Source organism: Brachionichthys hirsutus, chromosome 5, assembly GCF_040956055.1.
Source record: "Brachionichthys hirsutus isolate HB-005 chromosome 5, CSIRO-AGI_Bhir_v1, whole genome shotgun sequence".
NCBI classification, from domain to species: domain Eukaryota; kingdom Metazoa; phylum Chordata; class Actinopteri; order Lophiiformes; family Brachionichthyidae; genus Brachionichthys; species Brachionichthys hirsutus.
In genome coordinates, this window is record NC_090901.1 from 7,359,082 (window position 1) to 7,379,820 (window position 20,739).

Here is a 20,739-nt window from a genome sequence, read left to right on the forward strand (position 1 = left end):
TTACATGTTAGAATATCTGTGACATCGAGTGTTGGCATCAGAAATGCCTCATGATGGAAATAAACCCTTAAACCACAGACTATCGCTCACTAGCAAACCTTCTGTCCTCACGCTACATAGACGTAAACCGCTTCGCAAACCTTTCAGACATGACCAAATGCTGCCATGTTTGGCTGTGTGTACATTCTCCTCACAGACAAAACCCATCCAGGAAATTCCAGAACCAACAAAGCACTTAATGTCAAAGTGGCTCCCTCTTTTCTGCAACACATTCTCTAAGCTTTCTCAGAAGCCTGAAAAAAGTCTGCGCCGAAATATATCGCAGAAATTAAATTATTTATTGCAGAGGAATAACTAAAAATAAAAGTCCCAAAGTGTCAATACAAATCAAAACCAGAAGCAGAATCTAACACCTTTCCTGAGTGACCGATGCAGTACAGAGAATGCAGTACACTGCCGCTGAGTGTGTGGGTGTGTGTCCAGAAGGCTTCTAACATTACACACACATTGCATCAGGAAGTGTTGAGTAAATCCTCAGAATCATTGCAGTTAAGTTCCCACTTTCACTCACATGAACTCTCCTTTCTAATAAAAACTGGCTGCTCATTCAGATTAGATTCAGCACCAGCCAAATCGGACCTAAACAAGAAGCAGAGAATCCCAGCTCCCTGTTAAATCTGAGCGGTTAGTCTGCTCCACTCGCCTCTGCAATGCATTTGATTTTTTTAATGTAATAATTGAAAAATGAATATTATTTAAGCCCTGATTTCCTGCATCTCCAGCTAAAACCACAATCACCACATGTCGTTCTAAGATGACTGATAATATTACACGAGCGTCAATCTGGTGTCAACAGAAAGCATCACTTTGGGACTTCTAATTTAAAACACGTCTTTGGTCCTGCCAGCCTGAAACAAGCGACTCGCTCAGAACTGAGTTCCTGAACTGAACTGTGGGCTGTTTCTAGTATTTGTTCATTGAGTGTTTGCTTCTTTTGAGTCAACACAGATCAAAATGAAGAAAATGAACACGCCGCTGTGCAAGCAGCTGTCCACACCCAGCTTTGGGAGAGGTGAGTAAACTCCATTGTAGTATAAATATATGTTCTACATGAGAACTGGGCTTGATAAAGTCAAACAAGCAGCGCACACCTATGTCAAAGTTCACAATGCTTTTAAGCTGAAGTGAAAAATAATACTTGGATACATTAATGTAGAGTAGACCAATGAATGCAGGTTCAACTGGTTTTATACTAGGATGGGTAGTACTTATTTAAAACTAACAGTGGATGCACTTTACAAACACATGCCCACATAAACTCTTGCTGAATGGAATTTAGGAGTATTCACTACTCCTTAAATAATATTTATTGTGCATGGCAATAACAGAATACTTTTTGACAGATAAAAAAAGAAGAAGAAATGAACTACTTGAGTTATTGTCAACATTCTGCAGTTCATACTTTCAGTATAATATATTTCCATGATGGCGTCACCGCAGAGGACAGTTAGTCTTGTTTGCTTTTGGCAAATAACTGATACTTAAAATGTTGACTTGCAGTAATTGGTCTTTCTGATTCTAAATACAAAGCCGAAGCCAAACTTCACTTGGTCATCTGATAGAAGTTTTTTTCAAACTGCTTTCCCAGGGTTTGACATGACCTTATTATGACCAGATAGCAGTGTAAATATAAGCAGCCAGTTGTGACATACCAGCATGGATCAACAGTCCCTGTTGCCGTGCCAATCTCAAAGCTCAAAAATAGAGACACTCAAGACAGCAACAACCAACAGCTGCATTATACATGCAGCCCAGCAGAGCACACAGCGGCAGAGCAAAGCCTGACCGCGGCAAGAAAACCCACGGCAAGCACATCATAGACAGACGGACAGACAGCCCTGACAGCCTCGAGGGACACTGTAAAGTGTTCTGTGAGACAAGACAAGTGGCAAGCATATACGAATAGTGGAGCCACAAGCAGAGTGCTAGAAAGTTCCGGAAGAGACACCTCTTGGCTCAGCAGCAGAGAGTCAAACATGGCCAAAATCACAACGGAAGGTAAGAGACAGTTTCATATACTGACTGTGGAACTGTGTGTTAACGGAGATAAAATGTGATGACAGTAAGTACCTACTGATCAACGACCTGATGGATAACCAAACATAAAGGAGGACAAGCAATGTCAGCAGGGTGGAAATATTCTGAAGTAAAGCAGACAGTAAAATATGCTCGAAGTTCTGAAGTGATCTCATTCCTGCAAACATCCAGGAATAATAAATAATATTAGTCCAATAAATAGTTTAAGTGCGCAGGAACTGATGACTGTAGGATTGTACAGTGCAGACAGACATCCTGCATGTGAACCTGCATCTTATTTAAAGTTCTACTACACACATTAAGACGACCTCCTGACCCCGTGACCCAGATTGCTTCCTGGTGGTCAGGTTTCTAAAACAGACGGATTTAGGTCAAGGTCATCAGAGGCCACTCTGCTGTTCCAACACGTGCTGACAGGCTGTTCATGAATGACCGCCTCGGAAACATGCTAGCCAAGGAACAGGCAGCGCATTTGGACTACATGACATTATGAACCCAAATCTTTGCTTTTGGTACACATACAAAGTGTACCCGTCTCATTTAGGTCCACTTACATTCCACAAAGGGCCCTGCTGGCCGCAGGACACAGGTGTCTGTCTGCTTGTGGCCCAGGTGAGGTCAGCTGAGACGTGCAGACTACGGGGTGCTTCCAACCTGACGTTGTTGTAATTGTATATTAAAATATTAATAGGGACAAATAGGGGGAAAAGCATCATTGTAAATTCAACTGCTAATCAATAATCAACCAGGTTTCCTAGGAGATCAGATGAACTGTTGAAGCAAGGCGTTTTCCGTGTTGCATACCGTTCCCACTGCTGCACAGGAAAGGGATAAACTTTCAGGGCCCGTATTCACAGCAGCAGTTTGGGACAGTGATGAACTGTGTTTCCTGTAACGTGGCAGAAACACAAAGCCAGTCACTCGAGAGATGTTTACCAGCGTGAGCTACGCTGAGGCGTTGCAAAACATACCAACTTTATTCCTCAACCCTGACGCCATCTACTTCCTGGTGCCTCTATTTACTGCAACCACTCGTCTCATCGTACAGCGCTGCCAACATTCAGTTAAATATTGCTATTGGCTGAGCAACAGCCAATAGTTGTGTAAGTTTGCACTTCATGTTTTTTGATGTTTGCTCATCGTCAGTGACAGAATGTAAATAGATCTTCTGGTTTTCATTCACTTGCCTACCTCACATTAAAACAAGAAGAATTCCTATAGGTCTACACGGAACTAGTCTTTATCACCGACGTCACTACGGGCGAGCAATTCTAATTCACCTCTAATAACTTCACTAGAAATACCACGGCTTTTCCAAAGAATGTCAATGAGTGAGGTGGATGAGAAGGTCCGGCTGCTGGCGGAGAAGGTTTACGTCTCCGCCCTGAAGGAGGAGGACACCAAAGACGCTCTGGCGCTGTACACCGTGCAAGAAGACTGTCCCATCGGTTTGCACGAGAACAGGGAGAGGGCGCTGCAGAGGGAGTTGACCGAGCAGCAGTCCCAGGAGAGCGTCAAAAGGTGGGGGGGGGGGGGGAGTATGTCCACGCAGCTTTTGCAATGCATACATTTTAAAGGACTTCAATCTCAGCACAGACAGGAAGTGCTGCCAGTTTTTGTACACATGGGAGACATAATGTTTTGCCTTTGTTGTGTGCCGGTAGGAAGAAGACCTTCATGCTGAAGCGCTCGCAGTCGTTATCTTTACAGCTGCCTGCCAGTGAAGACTGCCCCCCACCGTCACTGTTTTCACCAACCACACCCGAACCCAGTCTGCAGGAGGGCTTTCTAGACTTCCAGAGAGTAACCATCAGTGGAGATTACTGTGCAGGGGTAAACAGGATTAACACGCATAATATCCAAATGTATCGTAACGGGAGATTTAGTGATTGAGGGTAATAATAAAAAAAAAAAGCAATGGCCATTTTCCCACTGTAGTTCCATTGGGCAAAGGAAAGGTCATGTTTTTAATTTAATCCCTTTTCCTGTGGAAAATACAGACTGATAATACTTAGGCTAGCCCTGCCAAGTGAAGGGATCCTTGTTCCCCGAGGGGCTGTTCCATCTATGAATGATTGTAGTCCTGCTGCTTCCCTGAACTAGTGGCATGTCCGCCACTATCTACTGCCAGCGTTGGCTTCCCTATTTACCTTTCCCTTTTTTAGAGCGTGCCATGAGAACTTTCTTTCTCTGATTCACCTCTTTCTCAGACGGTTAATAACTCCTCTCCTCTCAGTGCACGTATCTCATTCAAAATTCAAAGGGGTCAAGCCTTGAGGCCCTGGTCCAAATTGTGATTTTAAGGACAGTTTATTTAAATTAATTTGTGAAGAAAAGAAACTTCTCACCTCCCAGATCACAGTTGAAGATTACGAGCAGGCAGCCAAGAGTCTCCTTGGAGCGCTGTTCATCAGAGAGAAATACTGCAGGCTGGCCTACCACAACTTCCCCAGGATCACGACCCAGTTCCTCCGCAGTGCAGAAAATGAGAAATGGAGGGAGGAGGATGAGGTCCGGCCAGGTAGGCACATTTAGAGACCTTCCCCCTTTTTGTCATTGTCAAAACGTCAGGTCAAGAGTACGAGCACTTCTCTTGATGGTAACGACTTTAATATTATCCTTCAAATCAGAACCAAAGTGTAGAAACTCGTTAATATGCTGACTTGGAATACTTCTCTTTGGTTCACATGACTCGGAGGATCATTCCTCATTTGCCATGATTTGCCTTTTATCACATGTAGAGATCTGGCCTTTCCCTCATGAGGGGGAGGACCCATACTCCATGGAGGGTATTCCTGAAGACCTGAACTACAAGCTGCAGATGAAGGACGGCATAGTTCATATTTACTGCAACGCAGAGGACCTGAAACAACAGAAGCCTCGCAGCCTCCCTTACCCTGATCTCGAGACCTTCGCCATAGACCTGAGTTACGTCCTTGCGATGATAGCTGATGGCCCAACGTGAGTAGACGAGATGTTTTTAATGCTCTTATGGGTCAAAATGGGCCGCTTTGAATTGTTTTTTTTAAATAAGATCTATTTACTCAATTCAACATTCCTTATTTACAGGAAAACCTACTGTCACAGACGGTTGAACTTCTTAGCCTCTAAATTCTACCTTCATGAAATGCTGAATGAAATGGCAGAGCTAAAAGAGCTGAAAGGTGTTCCGCACAGAGACTTCTACAACGTCCGAAAGGTTGGTCAGCGGTGTTTAGTCTGGTGTGCCGTTAAAAACCTCAAGCAACACAAATCATCCGTCAACCCTGCTTCAACCTGAGCCCATTAATCTGAAGGGCTGTCTCAACACTTCTTTTTATTTTTTTTAGAACTTTAGTGCCCTCTGTCTAAATAAATTAAGTCGGTTTCTACTTCATAGTTTATAGGACAACTGCAACATGTCCAATGAAGGCATGGTCACCATTTGCTCTATGTCAAAAACAAAAGGTGGACACGCATATCCACGCTGCTGCCTGCATGAACCAGAAGCATCTGCTGAAATTTATAAAGACCACATACCAGACAGAGGCAGATCGCGTGGTCCTGGAGAAAGGAGGTCAGAAGATCACGCTGAAGGAAGTCTTCAACGACCTCAACAAGGACCCGTATGACCTCACCGTGGACTCTCTGGACGTGCATGCTGTAAGAACCAACTCAGGAGTGTCAAAGCTCAGAGAAAACCTTTAGAAATTCCAGTAATATTTCTGCCTTCAAAGAATTTAGTTTGTGATGTTATTTTACGAACATTTGCGCGGTGCAGTTATGTAATCACACATCCGTTTGTGCACATCAGTCCACAAGCTTCACACTCTTTCATCATTAACTCTCCTAGGGAAGGCAAACATTTCATCGGTTTGATAAGTTCAACTCCAAGTACAACCCGGTGGGCGCCAGCGAGCTGCGAGAGGTTTACTTAAAGACAGACAACTACATCAAAGGAGAATACTTTGCACGTCTCATTAAGGTGAGTTAACAGGTGCACAACATTTAATAGATCGATTATCGTCCCAATCAATGGACTCCATGGACTATACCTGTAGATAATCAAATTGCAGTCCATAAACAGAGCTGAAGAAATGTACTCAGACTACTTTTGCTGATTCTAGAAGTAGGCATCAAAACTCTTCTGTGCAATAATGGCAAACACATCGTCCCCGGTGAGGACGGTTGTTGTTGTTTCTGAGGTGGACATGAGATTCCATTTTGTCCCGGAAAAGGAGAAATCCTAGAAAACAAAACAAACCGATTATTAACTCATCCATCCCCAATCGCTGTGCGTTGGCTTCATTTACTCACGGGTGTGCGTCAGCGATGGGTTGTGAACTTTTCAAATACAAAAAAAAGCGATTTTACTAATGATCCTATGAATATCCACAACAAGCAGTTGTCAGTATTTAATGAAAAAATACCGGTCACACATCTCAGTACGAGTTAAATCACTTCAACAGCCTGTGTTTCCACTTCAGCAGTCTAATTAGATTTCATGTTGGATGCAGCTAAAGTGGAATTGTGAGGAAATTCAAAAATCCCATGAAACAATGAGAATGATAATAGAAACCAGAGCGAGTTTGTGAAACACTGTCTTCAAAAGAAGTCTAGCAGCCTTTATTTACCAAAGACATGTAAACAATGAAAGTAACGGCTGAATTCCATTTAGTTGCTTCATTTTAAGGGATTCTGGGCTTACTGGGAGAACGGAACAAAACCAAACTAGGCCACGGAAAAGGACTCACAAATATGTGAAAACATGAGGCTAACTTGCATTTTTTAGGATAAGAACATAAGAAGAAAAAGAAAAAGAAGAAGAAGAAAAAAAAAGGATAAGAACACAAAAAAAGTTTTTTTTATAAATGAAAAACAAAACATGTTTTTAAGGTGAGTTAACAGGTGCACAACAACAACAAAAAAAGTTCAATAAAAACAGGCTGAAATAGAACAACGGTGTTTAAAGGTTTATCTGACATCACAAGTACATTTTCTCTTTTTAATCCAACCATTTCTTGTAATTATTGGCTGCATTTTATGGATATATACTGAACACATGAATATTTGATGATAAATCGTTAGAATAGGTTGTGGATGCCTTGAAGTATAAAGCGGACGTGTCTCTTTGAGCAATTACCAGTAATGGCTTCTGCTTTATCGAGCATCTTGCAGCTTCCTGTGGTTTGGTCTGTTTCAGGAAGTGGCCAAAGAGCTGGAGGAGAGTAAGTACCAGCATGCTGAGCCCCGTCTGTCTATTTATGGCCGCTCTGCCGGTGAGTGGGAGAGCCTCGCATCCTGGTTCATCCAGCAAAAGGTCCACTCACCCAACATAAAATGGATGATCCAGATCCCCAGGATCTAGTGAGTGCACAGTGAAAGCAGAATTACACTATGGCAAAGGAGCATATTCCTCACAACAACTTCTCTTAAAGCAAAAGGGCCATTTCGATGTGCTTTTATAAAAAAGGCTGTTGTAAACTCTTTATGGCCATAACTGTGATATATAAAAGGTTAATAATAAATCCAAGACTCATTTTTCAGTTTCTTTATTAATTAAAACGCACATATTGTACTTTTCATTGGAGTCAGATTAATAGTGATTGCTGACAGGAATTACTCTCCAGAAACCGACTTTAGTTCTTCTGTCTTGCAGTGACATCTTCAGGTCAAAGAAATTAATACCACACTATGCCAAGATGCTGGAGAACATTTTCCTTCCGTTGTTTGAGGCTACGGTCAACCCACAAAAGCACAAAGCAACACATGTGCTCTTGAAATATGTAAGTATTTTCAGAAGGGCAGAATCTGTAAGACAAAAGTGAAATAAATGGCAGCCATGTCTTCTTTTGGCCTCATTTTCACTATAATAGTTTCATATTCTTGGACCACACTGAGCATTAGCAGACCCTTTACACATAGTTATACAGCATTTCTAAGTTCTATTGGTTTTGCTGACATGCAGCCATCGCCTGTTGTCCTGTAGGTAACAGGGTTTGATAGTGTGGATGATGAATCCAAACACAGCGACCATCTGTTCTCTTACAAAAGCCCAAAGCCCGAGTCATGGACAACAGACGACAACCCGCCCTACACCTACTACCTGTTCTACATGTATGCAAACATCATGGTGCTCAACAACCTGCGCAAGTAAGTTCTTCAAGTTGACCCATGCAACTTGTATAACAGTAATAATGACGACCGGCTTTCCTGCACACGCACGGTGCTCACTTTCTGAATAGCTTAGTTCTCAGTAATTTGTCACACCTTGTAAAACTTGCTTCCACACTGGAATCACACAGTTCCGTCATTCGTCCCTCCACAGGGAGCGAGGACTGAACACTTTCCAGTTCCGTCCCCACTGTGGAGAGGCCGGCTCAATCACCCACCTGGTTTCTGCCTTCCTCACTGCTGACAACATCTCTCATGGGCTCAACCTGAAGAAGGTGCCGTCTTGAATTCTGATCGGAGTTTGATATGTGATTAAAGTACTCATATTGGTACACCTACTCCTCCTCCTCTTCCTCCCCAGAGCCCAGTGTTGCAGTACCTGTACTATCTGGCCCAGGTCCCGATCGCCATGTCCCCCCTGAGCAACAACAGCCTGTTCCTGGAATACTCCAAGAACCCTCTACGAGAGTTTTTGCAGAAAGGCTTGCGTGTGTCGCTGTCCACCGACGACCCGATGCAGTTCCACTACACAAAGGTCAGAACCACAGGAACCAACGGTGCCCGTTTATCTTCCTCATGAGTGTTTCTTGGTGACTCCGTGGACTGGACAGGCTGGATGTTTCAGTCATATTTCAGCAGTAATATAAGACACACAAATACAAGTCCACTTTTTAAAGTGAAACATATCTCACACCGGATCTGAACATGTGTAATATCGCCCAAATGTTCTCGGTGACATTTTATCACAGACGTTCTTTTGTGCAGGAGGCCTTGATGGAGGAATATGCCATCGCAGCCCAGCTGTGGAAGCTGAGCACCTGCGATTTGTGCGAGATAGCCAGGAATAGTGTTTTACAGAGCGGACTCTCACATCAGGTACCGTCCCATTTGTTTGCTCCACCAGTTACGTAACCGGCTTTTAAGAGGAAGTTGAAGAAAGGAAAAAAACAACACAAATGATGTTTTCTCCCTGAACGGGTTAGAAACATTTCCTGTCCTGACTGGGACGGGTGCTTCTACAGTTTATTTTTTTGTTTGTCTCCTCCCGCAGGAGAAGAAACACTTCATTGGTTCCAACTACCTACAGGATGGACCAGAGGGCAACGACATCCGCCGGACAAATGTGGCACAAATCCGGATGGCCTACCGACATGAGACGCTGTGCAACGAGCTCAGCTTCCTGGTGGATGCAGTCAAGACAGATGTTGGTACCGGCCCAACCGAATGATATGCCTGAAAATATCCTAATGGTTGAAGGGGGTATTATTATATTTTCTTAAAAGGCTGTTAAGATCATCTGTAGCTCAAACAAGTGCATGCCACAGATCGCGCATGATTTTATGAATGAAATATTCTGGGACTTTTATACATTTGTCATTTTTTTCATATTTAAATAAAGACTGTACATGAGTCTGTGTTTTTGCACAACTTTTTTATGTGCATATATTCTGCATGGGATTAATAAAGTATTTTAGCGAATCTGAATCTCATATAAATTTATGTTGTAATCAGAAAACAATCATAATTTATGAAAATAAAAATATATTAACGTGTTCTGTTACTACCAACCATCAATACTGAACAGTCTTATGGTTTTCCCATTTGTGATGCCGTTACCATAAGTGAACATAATCAATAATTATCAAGAAACAGTTTTTTTTTCATATCGACTGACACAACATATCAAAATATTAGTAGTAACTTGGTATTTGCCAGCCATTTTGACGACGTCACAATAAAAACAATATGCTGTGATTATGCCGTTTGAGGAACATGTCGACCTCGGGCGAATGTAATTTCAGTGCATGTGTTCTGATAAAGGGAGTGCAGCTGATAAAGCATGCTATTTTTAGAATGGAATGTTCACTATTCCCTCACATATTCTGCTTGTTCTAAAACTCACACTTACCGCCACACCAGCAGGAGCACACAAATAACTTTACAGTTGTTCAGGTTTTTATTGCATTCATTCATTTATTTTTTTTAAACAAAGACACAGCTTGAAAATGTACAGTTGATGTTTGCCACAAGACATAATACATGATACCCAGTCAAGTCCTTTAGGATTTCTTTTACTACATTCAGATAACGAGGCAGATATATGTCAAACAAAGGCCGTAAAAGGCAATACACGATCGCATTACCCGTTGTGAAGCTAGATGGCAGCAAAAGACTTGAATCACCTCGCCAGTCTTTACACGTTGTAGCAAGATGTTCTCCATCCCTGCCCGTAGCTTCCAAGGTCATATAATTAAAGTCCAAAAAGGTACAAGCACCACAATTATACATATGCAAATGATATAACTCTCAAAGTTAATTACCAAGAGGAATACAGGAAAAGATAAATATTTACGATACATACTTCATTGAAGTTAATATGTTTTTGTGCTGTATAAAAATATAGTTGTTTGATTAAATAAAAAGTTGCTGTATTTACAAGCTAAAATTACATATTTTGAGCAGCGTATATAAATTGGTATACATTGCACAGTTCGGCGTCCGGTAATCTCCTTGAGAAAAACAACCTGCTGCCTTCATGGCCTTGATTCCTCCTCAACTTTATGGGAGAGGATCTTCAGGTATTGTTGTCTGTCGCTGCTGCTGAGCACTTTGGAAGCTGAAGGAGACACAGACATTCTTGTCAAGTCGCACAGGTCTGCCTTGAATTCATCCGCGGATCACATGCTTGTTTAGACACACCTTAACTTTCGCATGCACAAACAGTATGTGTTCTAGGAATCTAGATTTCTTCCAGGGCCACCAGAGAAAATCTTCCCACTGACGGACCGTGCAGCTGGAACAGTCTTTTCTTTCTGCATATCTAGTTGTATAAAACCTCTGAGGGTACTTTATCTTCATCTGCTGTGAGCAAATAACAGCCGCAAGGCTTCTTCCTTCACCTTTCCATTCCTGTCTTAGGCCACCGTGCATATGCTTTTGTGTCTGCAAAGTTGCTGACCGGCTTCAGTGTTCCATCTCTCTCCTTCTGCCTGGCTGGCAACTTGAGTGACACCCTGGAGAGAGCGGCGGCGGCGGCCATAGCCTGTTGGGCTCATTTTTTTCTCCGGGGCGGTGGCTTCTTTTTGCCAGTTGTTAATCTGGTACAGTCGGTGGAGCAGGTCATGGTATGCGCATGTGATGAGGACGCAGCTGGATGATTTGGAGGATGCTGCCCTCCTGGCTCTGATTTTTAGCCCAAAGCTGGAAGGGAGAAAAAAACACAAAAAATGTATTAGCTATTTTCATACAGCTTTCCAGGGTTGTTAAATCTGTCCGGGCAACAAATAACACATTGACAGAGACTATTTATTGTCATATTTATCTGATCTTCACATTGAATTTTAATCTCCTGCTATCTAAGTACATTTTCTTTCATTCTCTCCACCATATCAAATAAAGGCATAAATGAAACGCAGCTTGTTACCTTGACGGCGGGTAGACTGTTTTCACATTCCCGTCCTGCCTTGATCCAACGTGGAGGTCAGCGTGTCGCTCAGCGGGCGTCGCTAAGCTGCTGTTCTTCACACGATTCTGCAACCATACTCTAAACCTGAAACGGAGCACAAGGAGGCAGCAGCAGGTTTACACCCCGATTCACGTAATAACAAACACAACAACCGTGTCCAAAGCGGGGGGCCGTGAATTCCATTGATCAGTCCCTTTGTAGCTCCTGAAGAATTTGCTTGGATCAGTTACCGACATTATGAAGAAAGTTTGATTTGTGTTTCCAGACAACTGTATTGGATTCTTTGCCTCCAAAAATCAATAAGTCCAATTTTATATCGGCTGATATGTAGTAGATAAAGTGATGTTTGATGCACTTTGCCCACTAGAGAACATTAAGTCAAGCTTAGCGTTATGTATTTATAACCAACGTGACGATTCATAAATAACAGTTTGTGTTTAGACGTAGGCAGGTATCAGGTTTTTGAAACTAAAACTAAATGATGCATCAGTGTCACCCTTTAAAACCGGCATGCGTTGATCAATAGAAAAACCAGAAGTTGATATTAATACCTGTTGTGTGGCTGAGTGAGGACAGGCGTGCTTGTTGGTCACGCAGCTCACCTTTTTCTCATGCTGGTGTTGATCTCTCCCGTGGCACCTTTCACCAGTGGGAGCATCGTGGTGAAAACGCAGCAGCAGAGGACCGTGTGCACGGCTAATCTCATTTCGGCAGGAAACTGTCAGTCGGAACGATAACAACAAATACGTTTAGCAGGTCGACTGTGGACTGTTTCTGCAGCAAGGTGACCGATTAGTTTATGGCAGCAGTGAAAATCATTTATAGCTGCTCAGCTGGATGATTTAGAAGGTTTGCCAATTAACAGTATCCATGAAACATAAAGTCAAAGTCACTGAATAACAAATTTGAATTTTTACACAGCTCTTCATCCTCCAATATCACGTTGGACAGGACTTCAATTTACATCCTAAAGTAGCTCAGCAATCTTTTACAAATGAATCTGCTCTGTCTGTAAAAGTCACTTACCGCAGGGTATAGCTTGTAATGCAGTGTAGAGTTAGGATGTGCATCCAAGTGTGACGTGTACTGTTGAGTTAGGTGTCGTTTCCAAGGTTGAAATAGTATATATCATGAGTTGAAGTCTGAAGTTTATACTGCTAACATGGGGAGGCTTTATAAAAGGAAGGAGGGAGGGAGCTGTACCTGAATGCCAGACCCAGTGGGAGGGACTGTGGTACAGTTCATGTCAACTCCATCCACCCCACATGTAGACAGCCTAACCAGAAACATGCTGCAGGAGACTGTCGTTGACTCGGCAAGTCCCAGAAACAGTGCGATCAATGCTTCTTCTGTGACAATCTCAATTCCGATACCACGCCACCCTTCTCCGAGAAAGCACTGGTACAACGTCCTTTTTGCGTTTCATCAATTTTTGTGAAAAACTCTGCAACATTTCCCCTTTTCTACAGGTTATTTTTGGCTGATCCATCCATTCACAGATTTTTTTTTGCTGAAGTTTCGGCTGTCCGTCCCGCTGGTTTCACCGATGTGTGCAACTGGATGTGAGCTTGGTTGCTACGATTACCCAATCACTGGATTGAAAACAAATAGGATTATTTGATAATTAGTTTAGCATTTCTGTCTTTTTCAATTCCGAATGTGTTAGGGTGTTCTAGGTTCCAAATCCCAAATGGAAGGAGTTGATATATTGTCAGAATAATTATCAATGAACATAATTGAAGCTAGTCTTTGTCCTGGTGTGAATGTAAAGTAGAACTCAGCTTGTGTTAATGTGCATAAACTGATGCAATACAGGAATAGAATTCCTTGATTAGAGACACACAGCATGTCTGATAAGCCTAAAAGAGAGATTTGCTTCTCTGTCATCATCCGTTCCAAAGCTTTAATCAGATTCACTCAACCTGTTTTGCACGGCAGTGGTTATTCTATTACTAAATCTTGGATGCATCCATGTCAGCAGGTCAAGATATTTCACCCCCCCATGAATGATTGCAGTCAGACTAGCATTTACAGTTAATGCATGTGCATGCGAATGTGTCATGGGGTCTGTGGAACACAATGTGAGCTCATCCCACCCATCGTGGTATATTACTGGAGCGGCTTTTTATCATTTCATTTTGAAGGTGGAGATTAAACATCCCTCTCTCCAAACAATGGAAAATCACAGTTGTATGTTGTTTGTGTGTGGAAAACTACGAGATCAGATATTCAACAGGTGAAAAATATCAATTTCCCCAAGGGGAAGGCAATGTTTCATTTCCCCCCCGACTGATATATGGTCGGAGATAACAGAGTGACAGGAACTGTAGCTGTTCTGTGTTTTAATAGGTTCACAGCGTGTTCACCTGTGGCGTGATTCCACCCCCTGTATGCAGCGTACATCACATTCAGCCTGAATATTTCTGAGTATTTCTTTATTTACTTTTTGCATTTTGATAGTGTATAACTTCTAAAACACACACAATACTTAATCAATAGTTTTCACGGAGGCAGTGTTGTAATCTATACTGAGCCCTTTGACTTCCACACATCACTTCTGAATGAAGATGAAAAGCACAGGCCTGAAACAAAACCCCTCCTCGCTCCCAGTGTTGCAAACATTTCACGCTACACCTTGTCCTTTAGCTAAAAATAACTGAAGCCTGACTGCTGCTGCTGTGTTTGTGCATGGGATCACCTTGGTCCCTGTAGGCTCCGCCCCCTCCCTTGTCCACCTGCTCTGGAGCCGACCTGTAGGAGGAGAAGCCGCTAGCCATCATGGGCGCAGCATTTATGTGAAACGTGCCGCCTGAGAAAGTTAATGGTCGTCATATTCTACCAAACCAAATTTTGCAAATAGGTCCAGCGTCGCATTTTAAAATCCCATGAGAGCATGATTTACTGCGTACTGTTACACTCCACTCTCTGCTTTTTATTAAATTCAGACAGTAATCCTAATCAGGAGGATCACATTTAACTGCCAGTAGAGTTTATTTGCAGCTCCGCGGAAAAAGAACATGAGTTATTCATTTGAAACCGCTAAATTATTGGCCCCCCTCATTTTGCATTGACTCAGATTTCATTTTGAATCGATTATGAATCAAATTAATTGTCATTGATTGTAAAAGATTTAAACCCTTCTCAGTTCATTTCAAATTCTTTATATTATATATGAGGGACAATGTGCATTATTAATCAACAATTCTCAACAGAAAGTAAATACACCCGAGTTAGCTGAAAGGCTCATTTCCATCGGGAGTCCCTTTGCCAGTTGTTAATAGGCACAATCAATAGTAAAATAAAAACAGAAAACAAGACATAGACAATAAATAAATCATGCACTACATAGCACCAAAAGGACAATCATCAAATGAGTCACAATATAGATGACATTCATTCATTCACTACCTGATACAGGTAAAATAACATCCGGTAAATACTTATAACCAAATGGTTACCATTAAAAAGTACTAGTGGTACTATGAGTGCTCACAACCTTCAGGTTTTCTGAAGATGACCGCTAATATTGCTGCTCCGTTTGGGTCCGGCTCATTATTATGTGTTTCTGATTTACGCCATGTGGGACCTGTGTGTCCGGAGGTTTGCCATCGGAATTCCAACACATAAACTCGAGCAATGTCTCACCAGCTGCCCGAAGATGCTAAGTCTGGCACGAGGCAGGGCAGAGCCTTGAGTTGGAGTATAATATACATCTTGTGTGTTGGAGATGTGAAGAGTGGGTTCATGGGTTCATCATCCCATCCGTGACACGGCAGAACACGCGTTTCTGTTCTGTGTGCGTTTGAAGTGGCTCAAACTTTCTTTGTTGCTCCTGACATTGGATTTCTCTATAAACTATCAAAACGAGACGCATGGAATATGTCGTCTCTAAAGTCGCCGTATTTAAACCCTCCCTGATGGGCACGCATGCCATCGGATTGGCCTGTTGTCTTTTTTTTTTTATAAAGATGGATTAAATTAAATGGTGAATTATAAGATCTGGAGCTGTTTGTCTTGTGATAACCATCGTTGTTGTGATGTCAGAGAGACGATTCCACTGCCTTCCGGTAAGAATTGGTATTCGCATTCCTTAAACTCCGGCTGCACGAGAGTCGGACTGAACGTGACAGCGCTCCGTGTTGCACAACTATGAACCTGTAGCTTAACAAACCCCTGTTTCTGGGAAGCCATCAGAATAATGGATCTATTTATGAACCGGGCCGACTGGATCAAATTCCCCGGGTTAGCTAATGCTTGCAATGGGACACACTGCTCCTTAATGTTTGTGCTGTTTCTGTTGTGAACGCCCAGTAATAAATACCCTCATGCAGATGTGAACTAAACACAAATACTTGTGGAAGGACGGTCGCTGCATGCAAAATGGCAAAACAGACTCCATGAACTTTGGGATTCAGCAAGACGATGGACCCGAGACTAAACTCTGCTCTAGATCGTACTGCGCTTGCCATGCTGCTTCAGATCTGATTCATCCTATCATAAATCTGTTTTTATCACCTTTCACGACAAAACGATCTACAGTAGAGGCAAGTCTCCAGATGTCAAGCTTGAAGCTGGGATTCAGACTGTCCAGGACAAAGGCTGGACACACAGGTTAAAGTCTCACCTCGTTTGTCCTGCGAAACCGTCTTTGGGTGTCGATGAGGTCACGAGCTGACATATTTTATAATTCTCTTGCAGCTCCATCATAACTGTTTTCCATTATCAAGCAGTTAAAAATGTCAATAGTGTGTTAGAATATCGAGGGGGGGGGGGGGGGGGGATTTGTTTCAAAGCAAACCATAAAGTAATTTTTGAATGCCTTAAATTCCAGGAGTGTTAAGACACAGATGTTTGTGAATCCGACTAACATGACAAAAGGTTTGGACATTTCTCAATTAAATACTATTTCCTAGAAGAGCTGCCCCCTCCCACCATGATTCATCAAATACACAAAGAAAAACCCAAGATTACAAACATTATTGTTGTCTCTGTTTTTTAGTTGGAGCTGTGCTGAGACTTCTTTATGTTCTTCTAGATTTGTATATCCTAGGACAGAAGGGGGGCAATATTTTCATCTGATTGACTTTGGCTTTAAAATGTCTCGGTGTTGGACTCTCTAGCAGTGTTAAGAATTCTGGGTCTTCTAACCTAAATATATGGCCAGTTGAACGGTTCCCGGATGAGCATCGCTGCACAAAAGCCGTTCCGGTTTCAGGATGAGAGCCGGCATTGATTCCTGTTGGTGTTCAGTGCCAGGCTCTGATGATGCCGTGACACATTAACCTACTTTCACAATGCACAGATGTTCAATTAACGTCGGCAGAGAGGTGGATAATAAATAAAAGCATGACGGTGCACCTTCTGACCTGCAACTGACACGTAACGTGTGTTTTATGGCTGCCGATATTGGATTTTCTCTTGTCTCATTGTAGCATTGATAAAGCTAATACGTCAGGGATCGATTTTGGGAAGTTCTGAAATTCCAATGGGTGGGGTGTGGGATGGAAAATGTATTTGACAAAGCCAGAAGTCTCGGCACCTGGCAGAGACATCGTTGATGCAGAGCAACGGCGCCGTCAACCAACCACAGATATATTATTCATTTTGACCAATAAATATCTCACTTCTTACTTTGTTGAATATTTCTAGAAATGTTTCTCTACAAACTGACTCCGTGTGGGTGTTTGCTTTCCAAAGACATCTGCGATAGACGTGGAAAATTGCTAATGTCATAAAGAAAGCCTCGTGTCGTCCAGCTCATCTGCTTCATAGTTTACGTTTCAGCTTCACCCAACCTGAGACACAAAGTTGTGGTAAGTAAGTGTTGCTTTTTTCATGTTTTTATTAAACGTTTTGTTCCACACTTCTTCTCCCATTTCAGCAGATGGTTGTGCCTCAGGAGGCCCATAAATGGCGTGTCTACTTCAGGTGTCTCAGTGAAGTTAGCTGGATTTAACCTGTCGTGAGTCGCCTGCTGTCACAAAGGCTTTGCTTGCTCGGCCTTTGCCTGATGCCGTATTGATTACGGTTCACAAAGGTGCTCTGGCTGGGATCACAAGGCGCTGCTCGACCCGCATGGTGAATCAGACCTTTAAAAAGGTCGTGCTGGGATTTGACTGTGCTACACAATCATACTTCCCTCGATGTCACATGAGGACGATGTGACACTTACGGTCACATCGTCCTCATTCCGACTTTAGGCAAGTTTCATCACGAACGTGTTAAGTAGAGGGGTGGATTGGCTGTATTTGAGTTTCGGTATGCTCTCTCAAACATCCTCACCCCTCTTGTTTTTATTGTTTCTGGGAATTTGTTCAAACCTAAACATGGAATCCATCAAGTAGTTGTTATTTGTTAAAGCGAAAGCCTTTACCAGTTATATAACCTGGTGAAATGCCTGTCGTCAGCACCCAAGGTGACGGTGACCGATTCTCATGTCTGAAAAAAGAAATGAGGGAAGAGTTTCTCTGATTTTGCTGCTTTGCCATTACAAATGGATGAAACGTGTTTGGGTGAAGGATGATGGCGTTTACATCAGCATCACCTTCTCACCTGAAAGGAAGAGCTCCGCCGGCTTATTGACCTTTACACCTGCGGGCTTCGGTATTTTTAGCAATGATTTGTTTCGCTCGGTGAACTCGGTCTTCTAAACAACGTTGGAGGGAGGAGGAGGCTTGTTCCAAACTTGGAACAGTCATGATAAGTCAGATGGTTTCAACTGGAAAAGGAGTAACCTCATGTGCTGGCAGGAGCAGAGCACAGTCCATGGGGGGTTTGACGTTTTTTCTTCTTCACAGAAACACTTGTGTTTTTTATTTGCGCCCTGCCACACATTCTTTTGTATTCATGGGGGAGGACGAGGATGAGACGCTCACTCTTGAAGTCTTTCTGTCTTGCCACGTAAAGCGTTCCACGCTGATGGAGTGGAACGCATCAACAACCAATCAATCACTGCTGCTTTATTAACAATCTTACAGAAATAAAAGGTGTGTGTGAGTGTGTGTGTGTGTGTGTGTGTGTGTGTGTTTGTTATGTCTGTAGTACATGTAGGCATTCAGTTGTGTACCTGCAGCAGAGGTGCATCTGCATTCAGGTGTGTCTTGTGCTTGAATCCAGATGTGCATTGAGATCTCTTTTGTGTGTTTGCATCCACTTAGAGATACACCACACATGCAGTAATTGCGTGTATTTGCTTTGCACACGTTTGTGTATCTGCGTGGACTTTGACATGTATCCAGGTTGACCTCTGACCTGCTGTAAAAATACAAATAGGAGGTCAGAGTGCCACGCGGATCGGCTTCAGCGCCGATCTTTGTGTTGTCAGGAAATATTTCTATCTGGAATGAACAATTGAGATAGATGGGTTCGGTTTCCCTGCCGTGGCCTCGGGTCTGGCCTTCCTGTGGATGCAGAGTCAACCTCGGTCAGATAAGATTGATTGGAGCCAGATCCTTTGTCTCCTTGCACCCTTGAACCTCACGAAGTCTCTAAACTAAAACCTTCAGTTATTGGTTTGAGTCCCACGCGACACAGAGCCTTCTGTAATGGAATGCTGGCGAATGTCAGGAGGGTAAAACCGAGACGACACGCAGGTGAAATGCGATTGGAGACGGACTTCCACGAGGCAGAGCCGCTCTTTACATTAAGAAGTTGGTGTGGAGTGGAATGCCGCTGCTGTCCCTCGCTCTCTGGACCCGCGGGCCTGTCTTCATTTTCATGAGGCAGAGGAGGACATCTGTTTGTGGCGTTAACCCTACAAGCATTCTCTGGGGATCTTTTAATCTTTCAGAGATCTTTTTAATGGGAAGATGCAGTGCTGTGCTATTTTTATCTGTGCTCCTGCCAGATGCTCTCTTGAACTCTTAATACGACCGTATCACACCCCTGGGGTCCATGAATTGTCACATGCAATACTTTTGAAAAAAGTCAAATGTTCTGCAGGCATTTCATTTTACTATCCCATGAGAGAACCCCCTTTGGCCCATAAACCTCCGGCCCTGGGGCTCCCGAGAACCTCATTCGCTGTAAATACCCAAATTCCTAAAACCTTCGAACCCTATATATTTTGAATTCCTCAAACGCCATTAGAAATTTTGTTCAGATGACATGGTACTCCATACACTCCAACTTAACCCCCCGCATTCTACAACACACACACACACATAGACACACACTCACACACACACACACACACACCCCCTGCGATGGATTCCAGATCAGGAATTTGATGCATTTCTGTTTCGAATCACATCCCAGGAATGCAGCACGCGTGCCACAAGCCTCATAACTTCAGGCTGATGAGTGCGTGCATGTTTAAAAGAGAGAGGGATGATGGGATACAGACGCTGCTGGGGGTTGTAGGGGGGGAGACAGAGGCGGAGGCGGGGTTGACAGAACGCATCCGCCGCAGCACTTGGCATTAATGACAGGCCATCTTCATGCATAAAGCATTGTTAGTGCAGCTGTGGTATGCACCCAGCACATCTGGCCTGCACATTTTTGGGGCTGTGTTTAGTGTGTGTTTGTTTGGACTGTCCAGTCTCACTTAAATTACATTTGCCGCACGATACGGGGGAGGATGGAGTTCATTAACTGAGCCGGGGTTTTTGTTTTGTTTGAGGGGCCTGATTGAAAGGGGGGGGGGGGGGGGGGGTCATTTCGCACAACATGGGGATGCTGTTTTTGTTTGTGCTTACGTTCCTGCCAGCGCCGGGTTATTAGATTCATATCTGTTGTTTTCATTAATTGATAACCTGAACTATTGGATACATTTTCGGGCACCACAGAATTAATAATAAAATAAATGTGTTTGAAGACATTGTTTGATGTTAAAAGCAGTTTGCCGAGAACTCTTTCGATTGAATATTATCAGTGTTAATCAGAATTTAAAAGATATTCTTGTTTGGCATCTTTATTTTTTGAGAAAAAGTATGTTTTGTGGAAAAATATTTTCTTTCCTGTTACTGGACGAGTTCTTTTTCTGTGGTGTTTACGTTTTGGCATTATTTATATTTTGCATATAT

The 20,739-nt window shown here is 42.9% G+C and overlaps 2 protein-coding genes across 2 annotated transcripts; one reads left to right on the forward strand and one right to left on the reverse strand.

The window, feature by feature from the left end:
• Positions 1-1,826: 1,826 nt before the first annotated feature.
• On the forward strand, positions 1,827-9,798 carry ampd3b (adenosine monophosphate deaminase 3b). Its single transcript, XM_068739000.1, has 15 exons — positions 1,827-2,058; positions 3,396-3,618; positions 3,762-3,930; positions 4,453-4,618; positions 4,839-5,058; positions 5,167-5,296; positions 5,545-5,739; positions 5,930-6,061; positions 7,280-7,443; positions 7,736-7,862; positions 8,066-8,229; positions 8,405-8,525; positions 8,612-8,785; positions 9,016-9,126; positions 9,302-9,798. Exons 1-15 carry the CDS (start codon positions 2,037-2,039, stop codon positions 9,476-9,478), a joined length of 2,295 nt encoding a protein of 764 aa, XP_068595101.1. The 5' UTR covers positions 1,827-2,036; the 3' UTR covers positions 9,479-9,798.
• A 1,367-nt stretch (positions 9,799-11,165) lies between these two features.
• LOC137894372 (pro-adrenomedullin-like) lies at positions 11,166-12,422 on the reverse strand. Its single transcript, XM_068739852.1, has 3 exons — positions 12,319-12,422; positions 11,675-11,800; positions 11,166-11,451 (listed from the first exon to the last, which is right to left on the reverse strand). The coding sequence occupies exons 1-3, from the start codon at positions 12,420-12,422 to the stop codon at positions 11,166-11,168; spliced, it is 516 nt and encodes a 171-aa protein (XP_068595953.1).
• Positions 12,423-20,739: the final 8,317 nt, after the last annotated feature.

Bases quoted from the DNA above. Each gene is read 5' to 3' on its own strand.
- ampd3b (XM_068739000.1), top strand. From the start codon at position 2,037: ATGGCCAAAATCACAACGGAAG. The intron at 5,059-5,166 runs GTGAGTAGACGA...CCTTATTTACAG, and splicing joins ATGATAGCTGATGGCCCAAC to GAAAACCTACTGTCACAGAC. The intron at 8,526-8,611 runs GTGCCGTCTTGA...CTTCCTCCCCAG, and splicing joins ATGGGCTCAACCTGAAGAAG to AGCCCAGTGTTGCAGTACCT.
- LOC137894372 (XM_068739852.1), bottom strand. From the start codon at position 12,422: ATGAGATTAGCCGTGCACACGGTCCTCTGCTGCTGCGTTTTCACCACG. The intron at 11,801-12,318 runs GTGAGCTGCGTG...GCTCCGTTTCAG, and splicing joins AACACCAGCATGAGAAAAAG to GTTTAGAGTATGGTTGCAGA. The intron at 11,452-11,674 runs GTAACAAGCTGC...TCTCCCTTCCAG, and splicing joins ACAGTCTACCCGCCGTCAAG to CTTTGGGCTAAAAATCAGAG.